At 40.6% G+C, this 19,409-nt stretch overlaps 1 protein-coding gene across 9 annotated transcripts in view; it reads right to left on the bottom strand.

Moving 5' to 3' along the window:
- The window catches only part of dlgap4b (discs, large (Drosophila) homolog-associated protein 4b), a 102,369-nt gene that overhangs the window by 23,138 nt on the left and 59,822 nt on the right, over positions 1-19,409 (bottom strand). For 7 of the 9 annotated variants that reach the window (XM_062483760.1, XM_062483842.1, XM_062484256.1 and 4 more), the window contains exons 2-4: positions 13,491-13,538; positions 980-2,259; positions 232-446 (exon numbers count right to left, since the gene is read on the bottom strand). In XM_062483760.1, coding sequence (XP_062339744.1) covers positions 232-446; positions 980-2,179 — 1,415 coding nt within the window. In that variant the 5' untranslated portion in view covers positions 2,180-2,259; positions 13,491-13,538. Of the gene's footprint in view, positions 1-231; positions 447-979; positions 2,265-13,490; positions 13,539-19,409 lie in introns of those variants that run through there. The other 2 variants (XM_062483766.1, XM_062483773.1) reach the window with 2 other exon arrangements.

The following is a 19,409-nucleotide window of genomic DNA, read 5'->3' as shown; positions in this document are numbered from 1 at the left end:
AATAGTGCCTTTGGCTTTGCTGTGTGTATGTCTAAAGGGGAAGGGTGCCATTCTCTATCCTTCCTTCTTTCCTTTAATCCTTTATAACTGTATTCATAGATCTGTATTTTAAATTGAGCTCATTATTTCACATGGATGGTGATGTACATTACCCTGTGCGTAGCTTTGTATATGTATGCGTACCAATTAAAATCTGAGACTGATTGAACAGTTGACAGATTCATGACTTACTTGCGTGGGGGTAGCTGGTCACTCAGAGATTGTTGAGTAGCCCTTAGGTAGCTCTGCCGACGAGCTGCACTTTTTGGCGAGGGTTTGGGACTTCCCTCTGAGTCATCGCTGTCCTCCAGGTCGCCCATGGCCTTCACGTAGCTGCCACTCCGCATCCGCCGACATGGAATTTCATTGGCTCCGCTGCTACGACCCAATGTGCTGCTCCAGTCTCCCTAAAGGCACCAGATGGGATGTATTGGCCACTGTTTACTTCAACGGTAAAATGGATGGAGGGTCCAAATACCTTACAAGACACGGCCTAAAAATGTGTTATGTCTAACTTGCAAACGGACTACTCTATACTGTTACTTACTCCTTTAATTTTAATAGTACTTGGGTTAGACTGGTCTAGATCTAATGCAGGGATCTACAACTCTGGTCCTGATGAGCTACCTTACTTTGGTTCTTGCTCCAATCCCAGTTGTAACAGAACCTGATTCAACACTTTAAGCAGTTAATTAAGTGTGTTATACTGGTAGCGAAAACTTCCACGAAGGTAGCTTTTCTGAAAAAAGTAAGGAATCAAATTTCCCAAAAAGAGTGTTACTATTTATTTATCTAATTATTTATAATTTTTGTACCTTATTATCCCCTCTTTGAAAGAATAACTGAAGCACAATAACAAGCTCAAGCAAAATAGATCATAACATTTATAATTTGAGTAATCATAACATTTTTGGTGCCAACCTTTCTACGTGGTACTCACCCTCCTCTGCACCTGCAGGTACTGGCAAGCTAGATCCTGCTGGCAGGACTTGGACTTGAGTAGGGACCTGTCCAGGGTTGCTGACCCCTTTTGGAGAACCTGTCTAGGCTGGCCCATGGTCAGAGTGGACCAGGAGTTTCCCTTCATAAAGTCACTATTCACAGTCATGCTTCCCCCATATCCTCCCCCACCAACACCCCCACCCCCACTTCCTCCCCCAGGTCCTGGCAAGGCCTGGTACTTCATCTCAACATTGCTCCTCGAAGAACTGATAGTGTTGTAGGCACCGTGGATGTTGTACCTTTCCTGCCCTGCACCCTGGGTGTCGGGACCAGTGGATCGCCCCAGGGTCATCATGGCCATGGGGTTACGGTAGTTGCTTAAGTCGCTGCTGTCCAAGTCATCAGAGCTCCAGTATCCAGACATGTTGGATCGAGGCCGCCGTTTGGCGGTTCCGTCCGACTTGGCAGTGGCCCGATCTTTGCTTTTGCTCCGACGACTTTGCTTCCCACTGTCCTCGGTTCCAGACGATGTACCACTGTTGGCGGAGCGGCCATTGACACTACCTTTCATATTATGGCTCTCCAGGGATTGTGACTTGGCAAAAAGTTTCTGGACCGAGTGAAGCATGTAGCGGATACGCCCTGGGCTGTCGGTCCGCTGTTTGGCAGTGGCCACAGCAGACGACCGGTGAAACTGTAATGTGCTGAAACCATCGCGACCTCCTGGGAGCTGCTTCTCAAACTGGTCCAGGAGGTTTGGTGGCAACCGATTCTTTGAACCGTGTGAGATGGTTGCCGAACCACTGGTAATCATGGTCGGACCACGTCCACTCAACCCAGCCATGCCCATGGACATAGAGGTGCCCATAGTGCCAGTAGTGATGCCCCCGATGCTGTCCCCTCCCGGTGGGGAGAAGTCGGATTCGTCAAAGTGTGAGTTGTAGTGGATCCTGGGGAAAGTGCTGCTGTTGGAAAGTTGGTTGTTGAGAGGCAACATGTAGTCGGGAGGTAGGGGGCCCTGGTTATGGCCTTGGTACTGGTGTAGATCCATGGTTCCGTAGTGGTCCATAGGACTACGGAGGTAGGGGCTCTTTGATGGAGAGGTGGCCCTATGGGGGTAGAGGGATTCTGGGAGTCCTGAGGTGGGCTCACAGGAGTCTGACAAGTGACGATTGCGATTGGCTCCCAAGCCTTTCATGATGTTCGGAGAAAGGAGGAGCCCCCTCCTTCTATAAGACTCCCCAGCCAGGGACAGACAAGTTGCCTAGAAGGTGACTCCTGTGGGAGAGAGAGAGAAGTTTACTTTGCACATTAACACATATACACACATATGTTGCACACAAACAATAAAACGTTCAAACTTCCCACCAAAATGGATGGAACAACAACAACGTCCCTTTTCAGTCTATGATCAAACTATGGGCTCATTTTTGTGCATGACTATGTTGCAAAAGAGAAAGGATAAAATATGACTGTCGCCTTTGTGGATTTCACCATCAAAACCAGATCAGCTCTGACAGAACCTCTTTTGCTAGCAAAGTAGCAACTAAGCCCCACTGCATCGCACCTGAGGTATTGGATAGAACACATAACCAGCACCATCTCTCCAGGAGGCCCCAGAAAAGCCTCCCCCCAAGTTATTTTCTTTCCATCTGTCTCTCTTTCTCTCTTTTACTAATGTGCACATGCATGCCAACCTGGCATCCGGCAGGTGAATAAAGAGGATTGGGTCAGCAGGTGCCAGTGTCGCTCCTCCCTGTTGCCCAGACAGTCTGTGCTAGTGCCCTCCCTGGTAAAGTGGCATGACAGTTACAAATTGCAATGTAAATGAATAATATCGAGCAATGATTTGATTGTACACTCAACAATATATTTATTGACTCTGTGCAAAGCAGAATTTGATAATCTCTCTTTAGCAAGGTATGCTAATATAGTCAGTACATTAGCTATATGATGTAATGGATAATAACAATGAAAAATGTGAGCCATTTGACACATTTTCTCCTGGACAACTAACAGTGTAGAGTGTTATTGTCAAATGTGGAAAAATGCCCTTGGAGGTACAAGGCATTTGTGTAACAAAAATGTATTGTTTCCAATAACGGTGTAATTTCAGGCTAGGTTCTGGAGTTTATACTACCAGCTGAGTGGAGAAAGAGTAACACCAGACAAGAATAGGAATCAAGTATAATGACTAGATAAAGACATGGAAATGGACTGCTGCTAAGTCTCTCTGAGGCATGATAAAGATAAAGATTTTTATGGAGAACACAGAAAAACAGAGATAAAACACAACTGGTGTACAGAAATTCAGGCTAATGAATACAAAAGGGCAGTCCTTGAATATAATGTCATATACGGTACTGAAAGATTTCTTTCGGGTCACAGGCCAGGACATGGGAAACATGTACTTGGTAAAAAGGGGAATCAATATCACTTAGTAATCTGAAGAAACAATATAATTATATTAGGATAGAAAAACAATAATATGAAGATAACAATCAACATTATAAAGTAAGATTCAATAAGGTCATATAAGGCAAGACTTGATTGAATGATTAATACAGTATATGCCAATGGTAAATCATTCATTTTCTCCCACACAAAACTTCCCTAGTAATGTTTAAACACTGCTTGTCTACAGAAAAAAAAAATTATGAAAGGAGGCTTGAAGCATTTTTCTGGAACCCTGCTGTGGCAATGCTTGAGGAGGAAACTGAGGAGATGCCTCCAGTCTCTGTAGTCTCATGAAATAAACATGGGGGTGTTAAAGAGGTGTGCAGGATGAAAGCATTTGAGGTATCACAAGGTCAGATTGAAGTAGAAACTCTGACTTTTACCTTGAGGCAAAGCTGTGGTAACTATTTTCGACCGACGTTACTAAGCAATTCAATATTTCATGTGTCATCCGCAGAGGTGTCAACCACTGTAACTTAACAACAGTGTTAAGACCCAGTTGGTTGGCTACAATACTGGCATTGTCAAGTTTGTTAAATGACTAAATGTAATTTACTACTTTATTGAAAGCCAGGGCCAGGTTGCCATCACAACACAGTTAGTTTGTTATCTTACTGTATTTCATTGTAAGTCACCCACAAGACTCCCCGAATGCTGTCCTGTTGTCATTGACAAATATTAGGCTCAATTGTATAATAACAATTTGTAGTAGACTGTTAAGTTAGTCTGTTGAGAGAATCTTCTAATACATTAGTACTGTATGTATACTTTGTTCATTTGAATCAATCCTTAGTGTTGCCCAACATGAGGTTTAATATTTATTAAATTATTATTATAATAAATTCATGAAACATTTTTTATTGTTGAATATAACATTGTTGTATGCAAGCCTGATTCAAGACCTGTTCAATTAGAGTTTTCTCATGCTAAGACACGCTTAATGAAACTGGGATTCACTTGATCTTCATCATCACCTTCTTAGCACAGCAGAAGTCTTCTCTTGCAAATGTTTTGCACACTTTTAAATTTATTTTACACATTTTTACACTATTTGTGACAACAGTTACCACAGATCTAATTGAAAGACCCCAAACTCTATTGGGTTAACAGTGTTGATCAAAAAGAAAACATCTATTCACAGCTGAGAGAAAGTACTTGCATAATTACAAATCTCTAATGCACCTGTGTGAAACTTGTTTGTACAACTCTTCAATCAGCAATCAGGGCCACTGTTACAGTGCCAAGTCAAAGGAGCGATAATATGACCATGTGTGCTGCCATCTCCAATGATGGTGTCCTTTGCCACATACCAACTATCGTCCCAAACAATACAGAACACCTCATCACATTTCTTAATGCACTGAATGAAAGACTGGCTCCACCTGAAGAGAGAGGGCTGTTGAGGCCCTGGCGTGACTGTTATGTCATAATTTGGGACAATTTGGCCTTCCAACACTCTCGCCTTGTGAATGAATGGTTTGCAGCATGGCCCCGTATGATGATACAATTCCTCCCTGCATACTCTCCATTTCTGAACCCAACTGAGGAGTTCTTCTCTGCTTGGAGATGGAAGGTGTATGATCACCGGCCATATGAGCAGATGTCCCTCCTGGAGGCAATGAATGCTGGTTGCCTGGCAATAGGTGAAGAGGACTGCCAGGGATGAATACACCATGCAAGGAAGCATTTCACTTGGTGCATTGCAAGGGAAAACATCCAGTGTGATGTTGATGAGAACCTATGGAATAATAGTCAGGAACGAATGGACTAAATCTAAAGTTCTGAGTATTAAAAAAAACGGTTGATTTTCTTTTGGTTAATTTTTTAAGAACACTATTAGCATTTCTGATTTTGTATCATATATTTCATATTGATAGCTGTATTTTGGTTTTTGTTGTCGATTGTGTAATGTTTGTTTGAAAGAATATAATAAATGTCACCATAAGTTGTGGTGTTTGATGGAAATATTTGTTTTTGTTGCATGTTATAAATGTTTTGTGAGTGTAACAGACATTTTGGCCTTTGAGCTTCAGTTTTAGCCTGAATGTTATCTGTTTTGAAAATGTGAGAGTGGACAACTTTGTTTAAGCAATCGAGAAAAACTGTAAATGCGTTTTGTGTATTAAAAATATTCACATGAAAACATACTGACGCAGAGGCAGTAGTTGTAGAAAATTGTTTTGATTGGGTGGTTTAGTAGGTTTCTATTTATGATGAGCCACTGAGAAATGAGGTCAATATGGTCTGAATGTACTTTTTAGTAGACTTCAGTAACTAAGGGGAGAATCAGCAAGACTGAGATTATCTACCACAATTATCCTCTCCTCTTTTTGTCCTTCTCTGAAGGGTGAACACAACAAAGCCAGAAGACAGTACTTGATCCTGGTTGCTTTGTGATACACTTTATGTAACCTGGCCTTGTCTATGCATGTTAATGCATTCACAACCCCCTTTCATTTTAGACTTTGCATGTTAGTGTCCCTGTGTGTGTTTGTGTGTCTTTCTCTGTGTGTGTCTACACCCTGCTTTGAGCTTATGGGGGCAGAAGAACCCTCCCTTGTGCACTGGGGAGCTGCCATCTGCTTGTCCAATGGGGAGAAGAGTTTGGGATGGTGTCCAGTCCTTGATCATCATCCTTTCATCCACGACCACCGGGACAGGAAAATAAAATCCTTTCAGCTATTGGGGGGTGCTAGGTTCCAAACAGAAATACTGACCTATGTACAATATGAAAAATAATGGTGTTGCCTCTGGACACAACTACCCATGCCTCACACCCATAGTTGTTTTGCTCTTTATTCACCCTCACGATAGAAGAGGGGCACACGGACAGTGTAAGAACAGCTCTGATCTTTCCAGGTGTAGGATTCAAATCAAGTGTCTTCAGAGGCAGCAGAATGTGCTCATCAACCGTTTTGTGTTTTTCCTCTTCCGGAGACATAAGAAAGCTGATGATGGTGTCGCAGAGTTGTACCTGAAGATGATCGAACAGCAACTGTGCACTTTGAAAGTACTGTTGAACTGACCGTACATACAGTACCGCTTGCTATGTTTCTTATCCAGATGCCCTGCTAGAGCAGTACACAATTGGTTGCCAGGTGAAGATAACAAGCCCATGGGTTGCACACTACAAACCTTTAGTGTGCCAAATCCACACTGTGGATCTCTATGTTGTCTGCTCTTGACTGCTAGCTTCTGGGTTGTCAGATGCAGATAAGAAGGGCTGTGTATGTCATGATAAACAGCACAGCCCTAGAAGGGCAAAGTCACATCTGAACAATACTGCACAACCAGAGAAGTTTGTCAGAACACATCTCAGTGACCGAGCTCAGAACCCATCTGTTTTATAAGCTTTGAGGACCATGGTGGCAGAGGAGAAAGATGGAGAGATTGTGTGCATGTGTGTGTGAGGGAGTGAGTGAGTGAGTGAGGAAAAAAGTGTGAGTAAAGGGGGATGGCGCCATGTGCGTGTGAGAGGTGGAGTGTGTGGAGTTGAAGGCGTGTATGTGCATGAAGGATATGAAGAAACTCACTACATAACAGAGAAACTGGTACCATGAAAATGATAGAGAGGTGGGGGAGTAACACATAAAATGTGTGGGGCGCAATGCTGGTGAAAATGAGACAGATCTAAAGGGAGGTAGGAGTGTGAAAATGTACAACACATGTTGTTTACCCATGTGTGTACCACTAAAGACAAGTGAGAGGTTTAGAATGATAGGGAGAAAAATGAAGAGACAGGAAGAGAAAATAAGGAGGGTTGCAATAAGAGGAATTAAGATGATAAGTTGATGCGAAGATGCATACAATAATGCCACCAAATGTTTTGGGAAAAGTAAATGTATGATTTTGGGAGAATTTGTCTTGTGCTGACTGAAGTGGACACAAAACATAAAGGTGCTGATGTATGCTATGTATGTGTTTTAAGAAGTGTGAGGATGTAAAAGTGTGAGGATAAAAAAATTGAAAGGGATACTACACAGTATGTGCTCCTCTGTGTGGAGTCTGAAGTAATGGGACTTGCACGATCGGTTTTGAAGTCATTTAACCCTATTTCATGTAGACCCACATAAACTCACATGGGTGACACATAAGTCAATCAGCACATTGGTACAGAAGGCGTTCCCTTCATTGGTACAGTATCAAAGAGCATCTGTTGCTGCTGCCAGGTTACAAACAACTTATCTCGATTGTCCTTATTTTTCGTTTGAAGCACTCCCATGAGCAACAGTGAGGACACAGATATTTGGAGAGAGGGAGGGAGGGAGGGAGGGAGGGAGGGAGGGAGGGAGGGAGGGAGGGAGGGAGGGAGGGAGGGAGGGAGGGAGGGAGGGAGGGAAGGAAGGAAGGAAGGAAGAATTCATTTAGCTAATAGTCTAAAGGGACATCAGCCTCTAAGGATAAGGTTGACATAATCCCAATCCTTTCTGCCAAAACACTGGTGAAAATGCTATGTGTGTCTGAGGCTAGCATAAGTTAACCTTGGCCTAATTAAACTACTCTCTTTCTTTAGTACTTGGCTCTGCCCTATTTTCAGAGTGATAAATGTACCACTTTTTCCTCGGTTGTGATAGATGCCCCACTCATTTTAGCCAATCTCTGAAGACCACAAGGCTGAGAGGAAGTCACTGAGAGACAGAGCCACTGGCAGGACACACCTCCCTGTGCCCTCAAAAAACAAAATTCTCTAAATAAAATGGTGTGACGTTGACATACAATCTCAATAGTGTTTCCATGTGTGATTAAAGTTCCTTTGGAGTTATCAGATGAAGATAATACGGCTCAGCTAACTATTGAACCTTTCTGCTTGTCAAGTGATTGAAAAAGTACATGCAATGTTGCTGGACAGTCATTATTCCATACTGATAAAGTGCTATACAATAGGTTAATTTTGCAACAGTGTTCAAATGTTTAGTTTGGACACCATACAGTGTCATCAATACAAATTCTATGTATTTCTGTAGGAATACTGTGTTGCAAATGTGTCAACATTTCGTCGAACATGACAACAAGCTCAAAACTGGATCAGTTGCAAACACACATGACTGCCTCCTGGAGATACCAATTTTACATCCATGGCACCAAAACGCCAGCAATTACATGCCTGTGATTTATACTTCTCTGTTTTTACGGAGACGGACACAGGGAACGCCCTCTCCAACGAGGAACTCCCTGTCCGTGCCCTCTCCGAGCCCCTCGGAGAGCTCTACGTGCACCTCCTGATTTTCCTGACTATCCGTCCGTCCGTCATTTTACGGATACCCCTTGGCTGTGATTGGTCTGTATTAAAAATCGCTTGCGTCAGGGGCGGGGTTGCCGTGACCAACAAGACGGAACAGAATCCTTTCACCGCCATTGCTGTAAGTTTACAATTAATATTTCAGCTAAACAGTACATGTAAATCAGCAGCTGAATTAAAATGTGACGAGAAATGGGCAGTGTAGTTGCTGAAAATGTGCTTATTTTATTGATGAAACGGCAAATTTGTAAATTTGCTCCGACTTTTCGATAACCTAGCAGTGCAGCGCCACCTACTCTCCTGGCAGTGAAGTGTTTTCAGCACACACAGCCTTCGGAGTACTATAAATTCAACCAATCCATCCGACTCCGTCCGTCCGTCTGTCCGTAACGGAGTCGGAGAAGTATAATTCGGCCTTAATCCGTTTTCACGGAGACGGAGTAAGTTTGCCGCCATTGCTGTAAATTTTCCGCCATTGCTATACGTTTCATATTTAAATTCATACTTAAATTCATATTTAAGCTAAACAGTACATGTAAATCAGCATCTGAATTCAAATGTGACGAGAAATGGGCAATGTAGTTGCTGAAAATGTGTTTATTTTATTGATGAAATGGCTAATTTGTAAATTAATTTTACTTTTATTAAGAAGTATCTGTCACAAAACAAAATTAAGAAGATAAAATATATAAATATAGAGTTAGGTTCCTGGTTTGGGGTTCGCTCCACATGTCTTCATTCAACAGTAGCACCCTGTACGTACAATAAGGCATTTCTTCCTCATCCTATGCCGCAAAATGGAGCATCTCAATAAGACAGCCATGGCACCATAACCTAGCCTTGTGCTATTTTACTTTCAGGCTTCCTCCTGGTAAAACTGTGTGATCCTCTGCATATATTCAGAGGTTATTTATATGGGGAGCAGAGAAAAAAGATGCAGGCAGCAATTCCTGTGTGTCCCAGAGTGCTGTGCGCAAAGCGTTGTGGGCTACAGCTGTGGCCGCTATCTCTAGATCCAGGGCAGATAAGAAAGTCTAATATAAACAGACACGCAGGGTTGTGACATGCACACACATGCGCGTCTGCACACAAACACAACAAAACGAAGGCATAAAAATGGACATGAACTACATGTACAGTACAAGCACATCAAGCCTAGCAAACAGGCATAAACACTGACATGCAAGTACACAGACAAACACATAATCTTAATCAGATTTACTCAAATGATTGAGTTTGTGTGTATACCCAGTGTGACACACACACAACACACGCATACACTGCAGAAAGACCACATTTGTAGCCTAAACTGACACTTTTTAAGTACTTGGTGCTTTGGCAGGACTACAATGCACTGTACAGAATATCCCATCTGTGCTAGATAACGACTACCATGACATCCATTCTGAACTAGAACAACCCAAAAGTCTATTGCATTGTTAACATGACATAAGAGTCATCCATGCATTTGCAAAACTGTTTATCTCTGAATCAACCTGCTACATAAGGTTGTCCAGCAAACCTATTACTGAATCATGCTGTTCACAGAATTCCAATGAGCCAGCAACCCTAAATTTCACCCTAAGAAAGTATTGATTTGTTTTTAACAGTCAGGTATGTGCAATGTAGGCCTTGGATAAACGTTTTTTCTTACTAAATCTTGACCTAAGCCTTAATATTAAGGACAATTACCTGTGTCAAGCAACACAATAAAATATGACAAATCTGACTCATACTCTGTGTGCCATGTGCCCATTTCATGTACAAACAACTAGACCTGGGTCAAATACAACTAGACCTGGGTCAAATACAACTAGACCTGGGTCAAATACAACTAGACCTGGGTCAAATACAACTAGACCTGGGTCAAATACAACTAGACCTGGGTCAAATACAACTAGACCTGGGTCAAATACAACTTGTAAACACCATTAGTTAAGTATTAATTTAGTATTAAAGTACTCTTAGTTTAATGAAGACAATGAAAAAATCCCTATAGTCTGAGGAAAATTATACTTTCAGGTATTTGACATTTGTATTTAACCAAGGTTGATTCAGAGATGTGCATTAGAGCATTAAGCCCCTTTCAAACGCATAGCTTGACCTTAAACAGCCAGAGGTTGTTCCAATGGCTATAAAATATTCATTCATATGAACATGACCTTATTGTGAAAATGTAAACCAATGCAGCTTCCTGCTTTGACAGGAAGGGGTCAAGGAGCCCTTCCTATTTGGGGAGTGGTGGTGACATGGAGTGTAGGAGCATAACACCAAGACAGGGTCCCAAAGTAGGTCAAATTCACAAGGCAGCCTTCTCAATCCCCAAGTGATGTTAATATAATACTCTAATGGCCCTCTGTCAATCTATCAAAATGTCAGTGACGTAGAATGAGCTGTTGTCATGGCAACTTTAGTCAAGAGAGTGAGATAGATGTAGATGATATACAGCATGTACTCTATACAATGTACAGTACATATCTCAACAACAGTTTGAGAAATCAACACCAAACTTGGTACCTGGACTCGGTGGTGTCATGTGACCACTGGTAGGGGCCGCAGGAAGCAAAAATGTGTTTTGGACAATAACTGTTGAGTCGTTTGCCTTATTTAAGTGTTTCCTTTGTCTCGTGATATCTTGGGAGATCCCATATCTGACATGTTAACTTGACGTGATATCAGCCATATTGATGCGGCCGCCATTTTGAATTCATGAAAGAAAGATCTTCACCAAATTTGCCGTACAGTGCCAAACCAAACCAAGCCTCACAAAAGTTGTCACATGGTTTTTTGATTTTTGTTCAGTAAAGCCATTCAATTTAGGCAACAGAGCCACTAAACAGGAAGTTGGGTCATTTCTCAGCAAATCTTTGATGGATTCACACAACACTTGCTATATGTACTCATCACCTTGTTCTGAAGATTTCTAAATGTTTTTTGGGGTCATTTGGTCTGCTTGGCCCCCTCATTGCTGCTTGCAGATATATTTGTAATTTCATTTTATTTAAACCCAGGGAGAAACATTCTTTTTCAAGGTAGACCACAGAAGTGCAAGACTAAACATCACAGTGATAAAAAGCTGACCTGTTCTGTGAAAAACAGCGTAGTTTACTGTGTTTTGGATAGTTTTTGATCATCTTCAAACTATTTGGATCTATTTGGATGCTTAGCATCTCTGAATGAACAACAACTTGTTGTATGTGTAAGTAAGGAACTTTGTTTTGGCTGAAGATGTGGGGATCCACAGTAATGAAAATGGAGCGAGAAAGGCAGAAGACAGGGAACAATCAGCATACTCCCCTGGAGTAAACAGTCGAGACAGATATGAGCAGACATGTGCATCAAACAAATTCAGTTTGGACTTTATTCACAGGGCACGCTGAGCTTGTTCCAATACAAAAATATTACACCCATCCTTGTCTCTTTGTTTGAAGGAAAGGTTAGTCTGATGAATGATGTACAGAATCCAAGAACTGTTAAATCAAGTTGTGTTATATCAATCCCCATGACAGGAAGAAAGCAAGGAAGGAAGTAAGGATGTGATGCTGTATGAATTTACAGTCAGACAGATATACATTGAAAAAGACAGAAACTCCTGTCATCGTAGAACAAAAAGAAAAGTGACCAACCAAGTCAACTTTCTCCTACTCAGCTAGCCATTCAATTGACAAAAATATTCACATTTTACACTGATCTTCCTTCAGTACTCTTCATCATACAATAGAATATGAGTAGTTTTGGGTCACACCAGTCCACTCTCCATCTTATAAAGAAGCCATCCTAAGGGTGTTGAGGTTACTACTCAGATGGGGCACATGTGTGGAGCATCTTATCTCCGCACAACAGCATGGCTGGCAGGAGTCTGGGTCTGTGATGAGATGGCTGTATGTCTGTGTGTGTGTGTGTGTATTGGTGCATGTGTGAAGAAAACTATTCTGGAGCCTACTGTGCATAGAAAACTGTAGGAAGCAAACAGAGGAAGAAAATCATGATGCACTTGATTTGTTTTGGGTCCGACTGTAGCATTTAATCTTTATATCTGCAACAGGAATTGATTTATGAAAAACAGGAGCGATGGATTAAGATTTCTGCCATTCACAAGAATCTCTTCACGGTCATCCAGGGTACTGTAGAATGTGTTTAGGCTACTTAGTAGAAACTATAATGTGTCCTCCTGAAAGCTGTCTGTGCTGTAGTATGTGCCCCATATATATGAAGCATTATCTGTGAGTTTCTATATACATCTATATGTATCTATATGTCAGGGACATTCCAATTGCATTGCTATAACCTTGTGTAAAAAGGGCAAAACACCAATAAAAGTCTCCACTGGAAAGATATTTCCGGTAACACAGCCGCCACAAGCTTTCATAACAAGATTCAGACGGACAGCTCTGTAAGGGAAGGACTGGATGCAGTGCAGTTCCTTGAAAATCTGCTAAGCCAGCTTATCAATCATGTATGTTGTTTTGGCACATCTTACTGTATGAAGGATGACAGACTCAGAAGAATGTGCCAATCAAAAGTAAATAACTGAACTTTTATTTGTATGTCCTTAGAGAGAGCTCCACTCAAATCTTTCTTGTGTTAACAAGGGTTAATGGTTACTAACAACAAATTCATGACAAATGCATTATGAGCGTGAAGATTGGGTTCTTTGGTTAGGAACCAAGACTTTCAAGTTAGATCATGTATTTGGTGGTTTGGCACAACTAAAATCAAACCATCTATTTCAATAGATTCCCATACTACCAAGATTCAACCAACCAAAGGAACAACATATATTAGCCGTATAAATCTTAGCCTATCAACTTACATTGGTAGATTATTTTCTGGGAAGCAGTATCCTGATAAATTGAGTGTTCTGGGGAAAGAGAAGAAAACAAAAATGAGCCTTCATTGTTGACCAAATACAGTTACTAGAATAGCAATATTTTCCTTCTCACACAAGCCAAGCAAAAAAAAAACAGCTCTACCCTGCAATATACTGTAACATTTTGTGGCCTACTTTCATGACAATCTCTCTTTAGACCGTCTATCTCCCCTTCCCTGTCTCCACCTGACAGAGCAGGTTACATCCTCATCAAATTCAACAGCCTTGACATTCTATAGAGGTTATTTCAAATATTACATTATAAGATCTCAAGAGGAATCTCAAATTACAAGCCACCATGTGTCCAAATGATACACAGGCATTTGAGGATCGTTCTGTTGCATTATGCGTGTGATTTTGTGTGTATGTGTGGGTATACAAAAAATAAATAAAAAATGTTTGTGTGTGTTGGTGCGTGTGTATGTCAGAATTAACAAATTGCTCTATGCAGAGAGTGGGGCAGTTTTGTTTCAAGTGACAGTGGAGATTCAATGTCCAGTATCTTTCATTGTCTTACACATAGCAGAGGTTTGTACCTCAGTCCATTGACATGTGTGAATGTGTTTTTGTAATATTCCTTTCTTTTACATTTTGTTCACTAGTGCACAGTGCCCGTGATTAAGATGTCAGTGAAACACACAAATATAGATTCCTGGAATTATAGACAGGGCACAGTGCCCGCGATGATGTAAGTGACACGTTTTTACAGATTGCTCGAATTATAGATAGATAGTGCAGTGCCCGTGATGCAGCTGGTGATGACATTTCTTCTCAGTAGCTGTGGTATCTATTTCTCATGATTTTAAACAAATTGCCAATGCTCTGGTACATTCATGCAAATGATTATATAACCAAAGGGGTGTTTGCTATGTTTACATTAATTACATTTAGTCATTTAGCAGGCGCTCTTATCCAGAGCAACTTACAGTTAGTACAGGGACTTGCCCAAGGACACAACATCATTTCGCACGGCCGAGAATCAAACCGGCAACCTTCTGATTACTAGCCTGACTCCCTAACCGCTCAGCCATCTGAATGTTTGTATTTTTTCCTTTATGCTATCCAATGCTGGAAAATAGTCTTGTACTTTCTGTATCGCATTTGCATAAATAAAGACACGACAACTGGCCGAGGAGACTAAATTTGTACAAACATTGTTCCTGTCGTACGCCCGTTTGTGGATCGATATATCCATGCCTCAAGAAATCGACCAAGGAGGCTAAAATGGTAGGAACACCTTGAGGACCCTGAGGCAGCGAGGAAGATTGTGGACGACTCCTCCCACCCTGGACACACTCTGTTTCAGCCACTCCCCTCCGGCAGAAGGCTGCGGTCCATCAGGACCAATACCACACGCCACAAAAACAGTTTCTTCCCATCCACTGTTGGCCTCTTTAACAAGGCCAAGGGCTCACACTGACTTCAATAAGTTTAAACACATTGCAATTTGCAGTATATTACACTATTTGTATTTTTTGAAAGATTTGTATTTTTTGTATTTTTATATTGTAAATTATGGCTACTTTATAGTTTATTGTATATTTTATTTTAATTCTAAATCCACTTAGTATTTGCTGGACTATGTACGTTTAGTATAGTTAGACCACATACAAGTCTTTAAGATTCCTATATGTTTAATGTATGCACCTTCCTGCCAAAGTAAATTCCTTGTCTGTGCAAACTTTCATGGTGATTAAAACCCTTTCTGATTCTGAATTACAGTTATTTGACTCTATGGGTTAAATCAGAGCAAGAATGGTCAAAGTAAGGTTAAATAAAATAAACATTTAATAACATTGCAAATGAATCAATTACAAGGCAAACATATTACAAAATGAAGGTTAACTCTTACCTACTCTACCATGATTATTGTAATCCAGAGATAGAAAGCAAGAGGTGAGGAAGGAGGAGTAGGACAAGCCAGAGGAGAAGGTCTCAGGAGATTAAGAATCCACAGAACAATGCTTCACAATTTGTTTTATACCCAAGAAGAACCAATCACACCACAATCTTGACCCTTATCAACATATGACTAGGAATGCTACAGTAGGTTACACAATGAGGTGTGAGAGCCATCAAGTTGAGACTCCGTCAAGTAACTCCAGATTTTAGCCTATGAGAGGTGGGGACAAGATCAGCCTTTATTCTTCTGCCCTAAGTACACCATCTCTTGGTCAGTTTTTGGCACGCTTCATGAGATACAGTTTGTAAAACTCCTTTACTGGTAACTGGGAATACATGAGATTACATTAAATTCCACAGTTCCTCATGCAGAATTCACCTGCCATTAAATGAACATCTCACTGTGTACAGCATCCATGCTCTGTTCAACAGGATCAGAATGTGCAAATCATTTTCTATTCATTATTCTCATCTTTTCAGTGTAACTGAAAATTCCACACAAGCCTGTAAATAAAAGTAGGCTACATGGGGAGAGAACTACCATAGTTAGGCATCTCTGCATCCATCTCTGCGGCAGCAGTAAACGTCTTCATCTTAATCATCATCATCATGGTAAAAAGCATTCTGTTGGGGGTTACGGCTACTACAAGTTGAAATAGGCACCAACTGATATTTACTTTGTATCATGTCGAAAAATGATTAAAACCAAGGTGACGTATAGGTTACAATCACAAACTTATAGGCCTAAGCAAAATATGCCTTACCTGTTCGTAATATGTTTTTATATTTAATATAACATCGAACATGCTATTTTAAGTCCACCACTTTTTCACCTGTAATATTAACAGACAGTGTGGTTAAATGTTCAATGTATGGACTGGCTACTGCATTCAAATGTATGCATTGACTCGGCCAGCAATTGTCTCCCATGCTGCTACAGCCATATTGCTTTTTTCCGGAATATGTGCTCAGATTCACCATAAACACATATTAACACTTCCATCTGAAGTGTTGTGAAGTAGGATAACGTTTTTGGTCGCCAGGTGCTATAGTGAATCCTAGTATAGGAGCTCCATTGATGTTGGCTTTCAATAGTTCTCATGCCCACGTTTAACTCAGTGGACGTACTCCGAGTTGATTTAACAAATTAAAATCAGCTTTTCTGGAACCGAAAAGTCGGAGTTTCCGATTTTAAATTGAGTCATTTTAGAGTAAATCAACTCAAAGTTCAGGGTTAGGTTCACAGTTTGTTGAACCCGCTTTCTGGAATACCCCCCAGCACAGTACTTAAACCCTCACATGTTGTGTGTGTATATCTGACATCTTCTCTGAAAGGGGAACTCTGGTGGAGATACCTACCCCAGTGCAACTAAGACATTAGCTTCCTGCCCTTTGTTCATGCCCACACAACCTCCCAAAACTCTAGTTATGGCTGGGCACTATGGGACTATGACAGCCCCAAAGAAGATGTTTTTCAACTGTAACTAAAGGTTCTTATTGCGGGTAGATCAGCCTAAGTCTATGTGCTACTGTATATCACAAATTCTACTAACACTGCAGCCTTGATTTACCATGATATATTCCAATTCCAAAAGACAGCAACTGTGAAATAGACTCCCATAACCATGCCATACATGTTTGAGGTAGTGACTTATCCTGATGTGTCCCCTGCATGCTCCCAGCTGTGTGTATACTGTAAACACATGCACACAGACACACACACTCACATGAACGCACACACACACAATTTTTTTTCCCGTAAAAAGATTATAATTGAGCAGCAGAATATTACATAGAAGATCACAATCTACAACCTAAATGGATTAAACAATGTGGAACAACACAAGAGTGGTTATATATTACATGGAATTTCAGTTACTGCCTGGGTGAGGTTTTAGTCCACACACTGTTAAAGTCCTGTGTTGACATGACACATGAACACAAATAAAGCTTAAGGCAACTTTTAAAGGAAATTAGTTGATTAAATCATTTCTACTAGCGAATAAACCATGTTTTATTATTATTTTGTATATTTAGGAGGATTATTATATGCTTATCATAGGTGTAATCTATGTTCATGGTACTTATATGTTATGTTATGCCAGGTTGCTTTGCGTTGTCTTGTCCTAAGAATTTCAGTGCCCAGTCTGACTTTGTGTTGTTCTGTGCATCTGACAATAAAAGACGAACTTGAACTTGAAGTTTTAACCTATAACTGGATAGAGGAAAGGAAATTATAACCAAAAGTCTGCACATTATAAAAGAACAGCGTACAAATGTAGTATATTTAAGAATCTTCTGGACTTCAACAAGCTTTTCATACACAGAGCAAAAATATAGTACAGTGGGTCAGACATCCGTTGAGAAATACTGGTGTACCATTCGTGAGTGTTTCAATAAAATGAATGTTGAAAGTCATTTACTCACTTTGCCACCATATTTTCAAAGTTTTGGAACTGTGTAACTCCTGGCCCTTATCTTATAAGTGAATCGTAATGGGACGTACAGAGATACATACCCCCTGAGTTGGCAGACAAATTCCCATTCCCAAATTCCCATAAGATGTAATTACAACTCATTGGGTCAAATTGCAGAGATTCTGCTATTTGCAATTGCTCTTGCAACTTCAAAATGTAATTCCGTTTTGTAAGTAAGTAAGTAAGACTTTATTTATATAGCACATTTCATACAAGAATTGTAGCTCAAGGTGCTTTACATAAAATCAATAAAAACAATAATACAAGTGATAAACAATTCAAACTAAAATAAAAATCCCAATAAGATCTCTGTTCAAGAGAGAAAACAACTTTAAAAAGTAGGAAAACCCTTTTGAGATAAAATTACTTAAATGCTTTGGTAAAAAGGTAGGTTTTAAGCTGTCTTTTAAAAATGTCTAGAGTGTTTGCTTCCCTAATATTTATGGGTAATTTGTTCCATAGTTTTGGGGCGTAATTGACAAAGGCCGAATCACCAATCTTCTTATGACTGCTTCTGGTGACCTCTAATAGGCCTGCATTTGATGATCGTAGTGTTCTAGCTGGTGTGTAGTTTATAAAGGAGTTAGCAATGTAGCTAGGTCCTTGTCCGTGTAGAGCTTTGTATGTGAGGAAAAGGACCTTAAAGTCAATTCTGAAGGTAACAGGGAGCCAGTGTAAAGTAGCTAGGACAGGACTAATGTGTTCTCTCCTTTTAGTTTTGGTTAATAATCTAGCTGCAGAATTTTGAATGAGCTGTAGTCTTTCAGTGGTTTTCTTGGGAAGACCAGTGAAAAGTGTGTTACAGTAGTCCAGCCGGCTGGATATAAAAGCATGAATTAACTTCTCTGCATCATTTTGGTTTATGAATGGTCGTACCTTTGCTATATTCCTCAGGTGAAAGAAAGCTGTTTTGGTCACTTTATTAATGTGAGAGTTGAAATTCAAATCTGAGTCCAGGATTACACCGAGACTCGTCACCTCTGGTTTAAGACAGGGGGTTAAGCCTCCAAGATTCTTAATAAGCATCTCTCTTTTGGATTTGGGGCCACATAGTAGGACTTCGGTTTTGTCTTCATTTAATTTAAGAAAGTTATCATTCATCCATTTGTTTATTGCCAACAGGCAGTTGGTAATGGAATTGATGGCCGTTGCATCGTTGGGTTCAGTGGATATATATAGTTGTGTGTCATCCGCATAGCTATGGAAATCTATGTTATGTTCTCTGATTATGTCGCCGAGTGGTAACATATAAAGAGAAAAAAGTAATGGACCTAAGCAGCTTCCTTGAGCAACCCCATAGCAGTTCTCATGTTTCTTGGACCTATGGTCACCTAAACTAACATAAAACTTCCTTCCTGTGATATATGATTTCAGCCAGTTCAATACACTATCCGTGAACCCAATAAGCTTTTCCAGTCTATTGATTAGGATGTCGTGATCAATTGTATCAAATGCTGCACTGAGATCTAACAGGATAAGGATA

Source organism: Osmerus eperlanus, chromosome 1 (genome assembly GCF_963692335.1).
Source record: "Osmerus eperlanus chromosome 1, fOsmEpe2.1, whole genome shotgun sequence".
In the NCBI taxonomy this organism is placed as follows: Eukaryota; Metazoa; Chordata; class Actinopteri; order Osmeriformes; family Osmeridae; genus Osmerus; species Osmerus eperlanus.
Note: the sequence above shows the minus strand (reverse complement) of the source record. Positions and strands in the feature narration are given on the sequence as shown.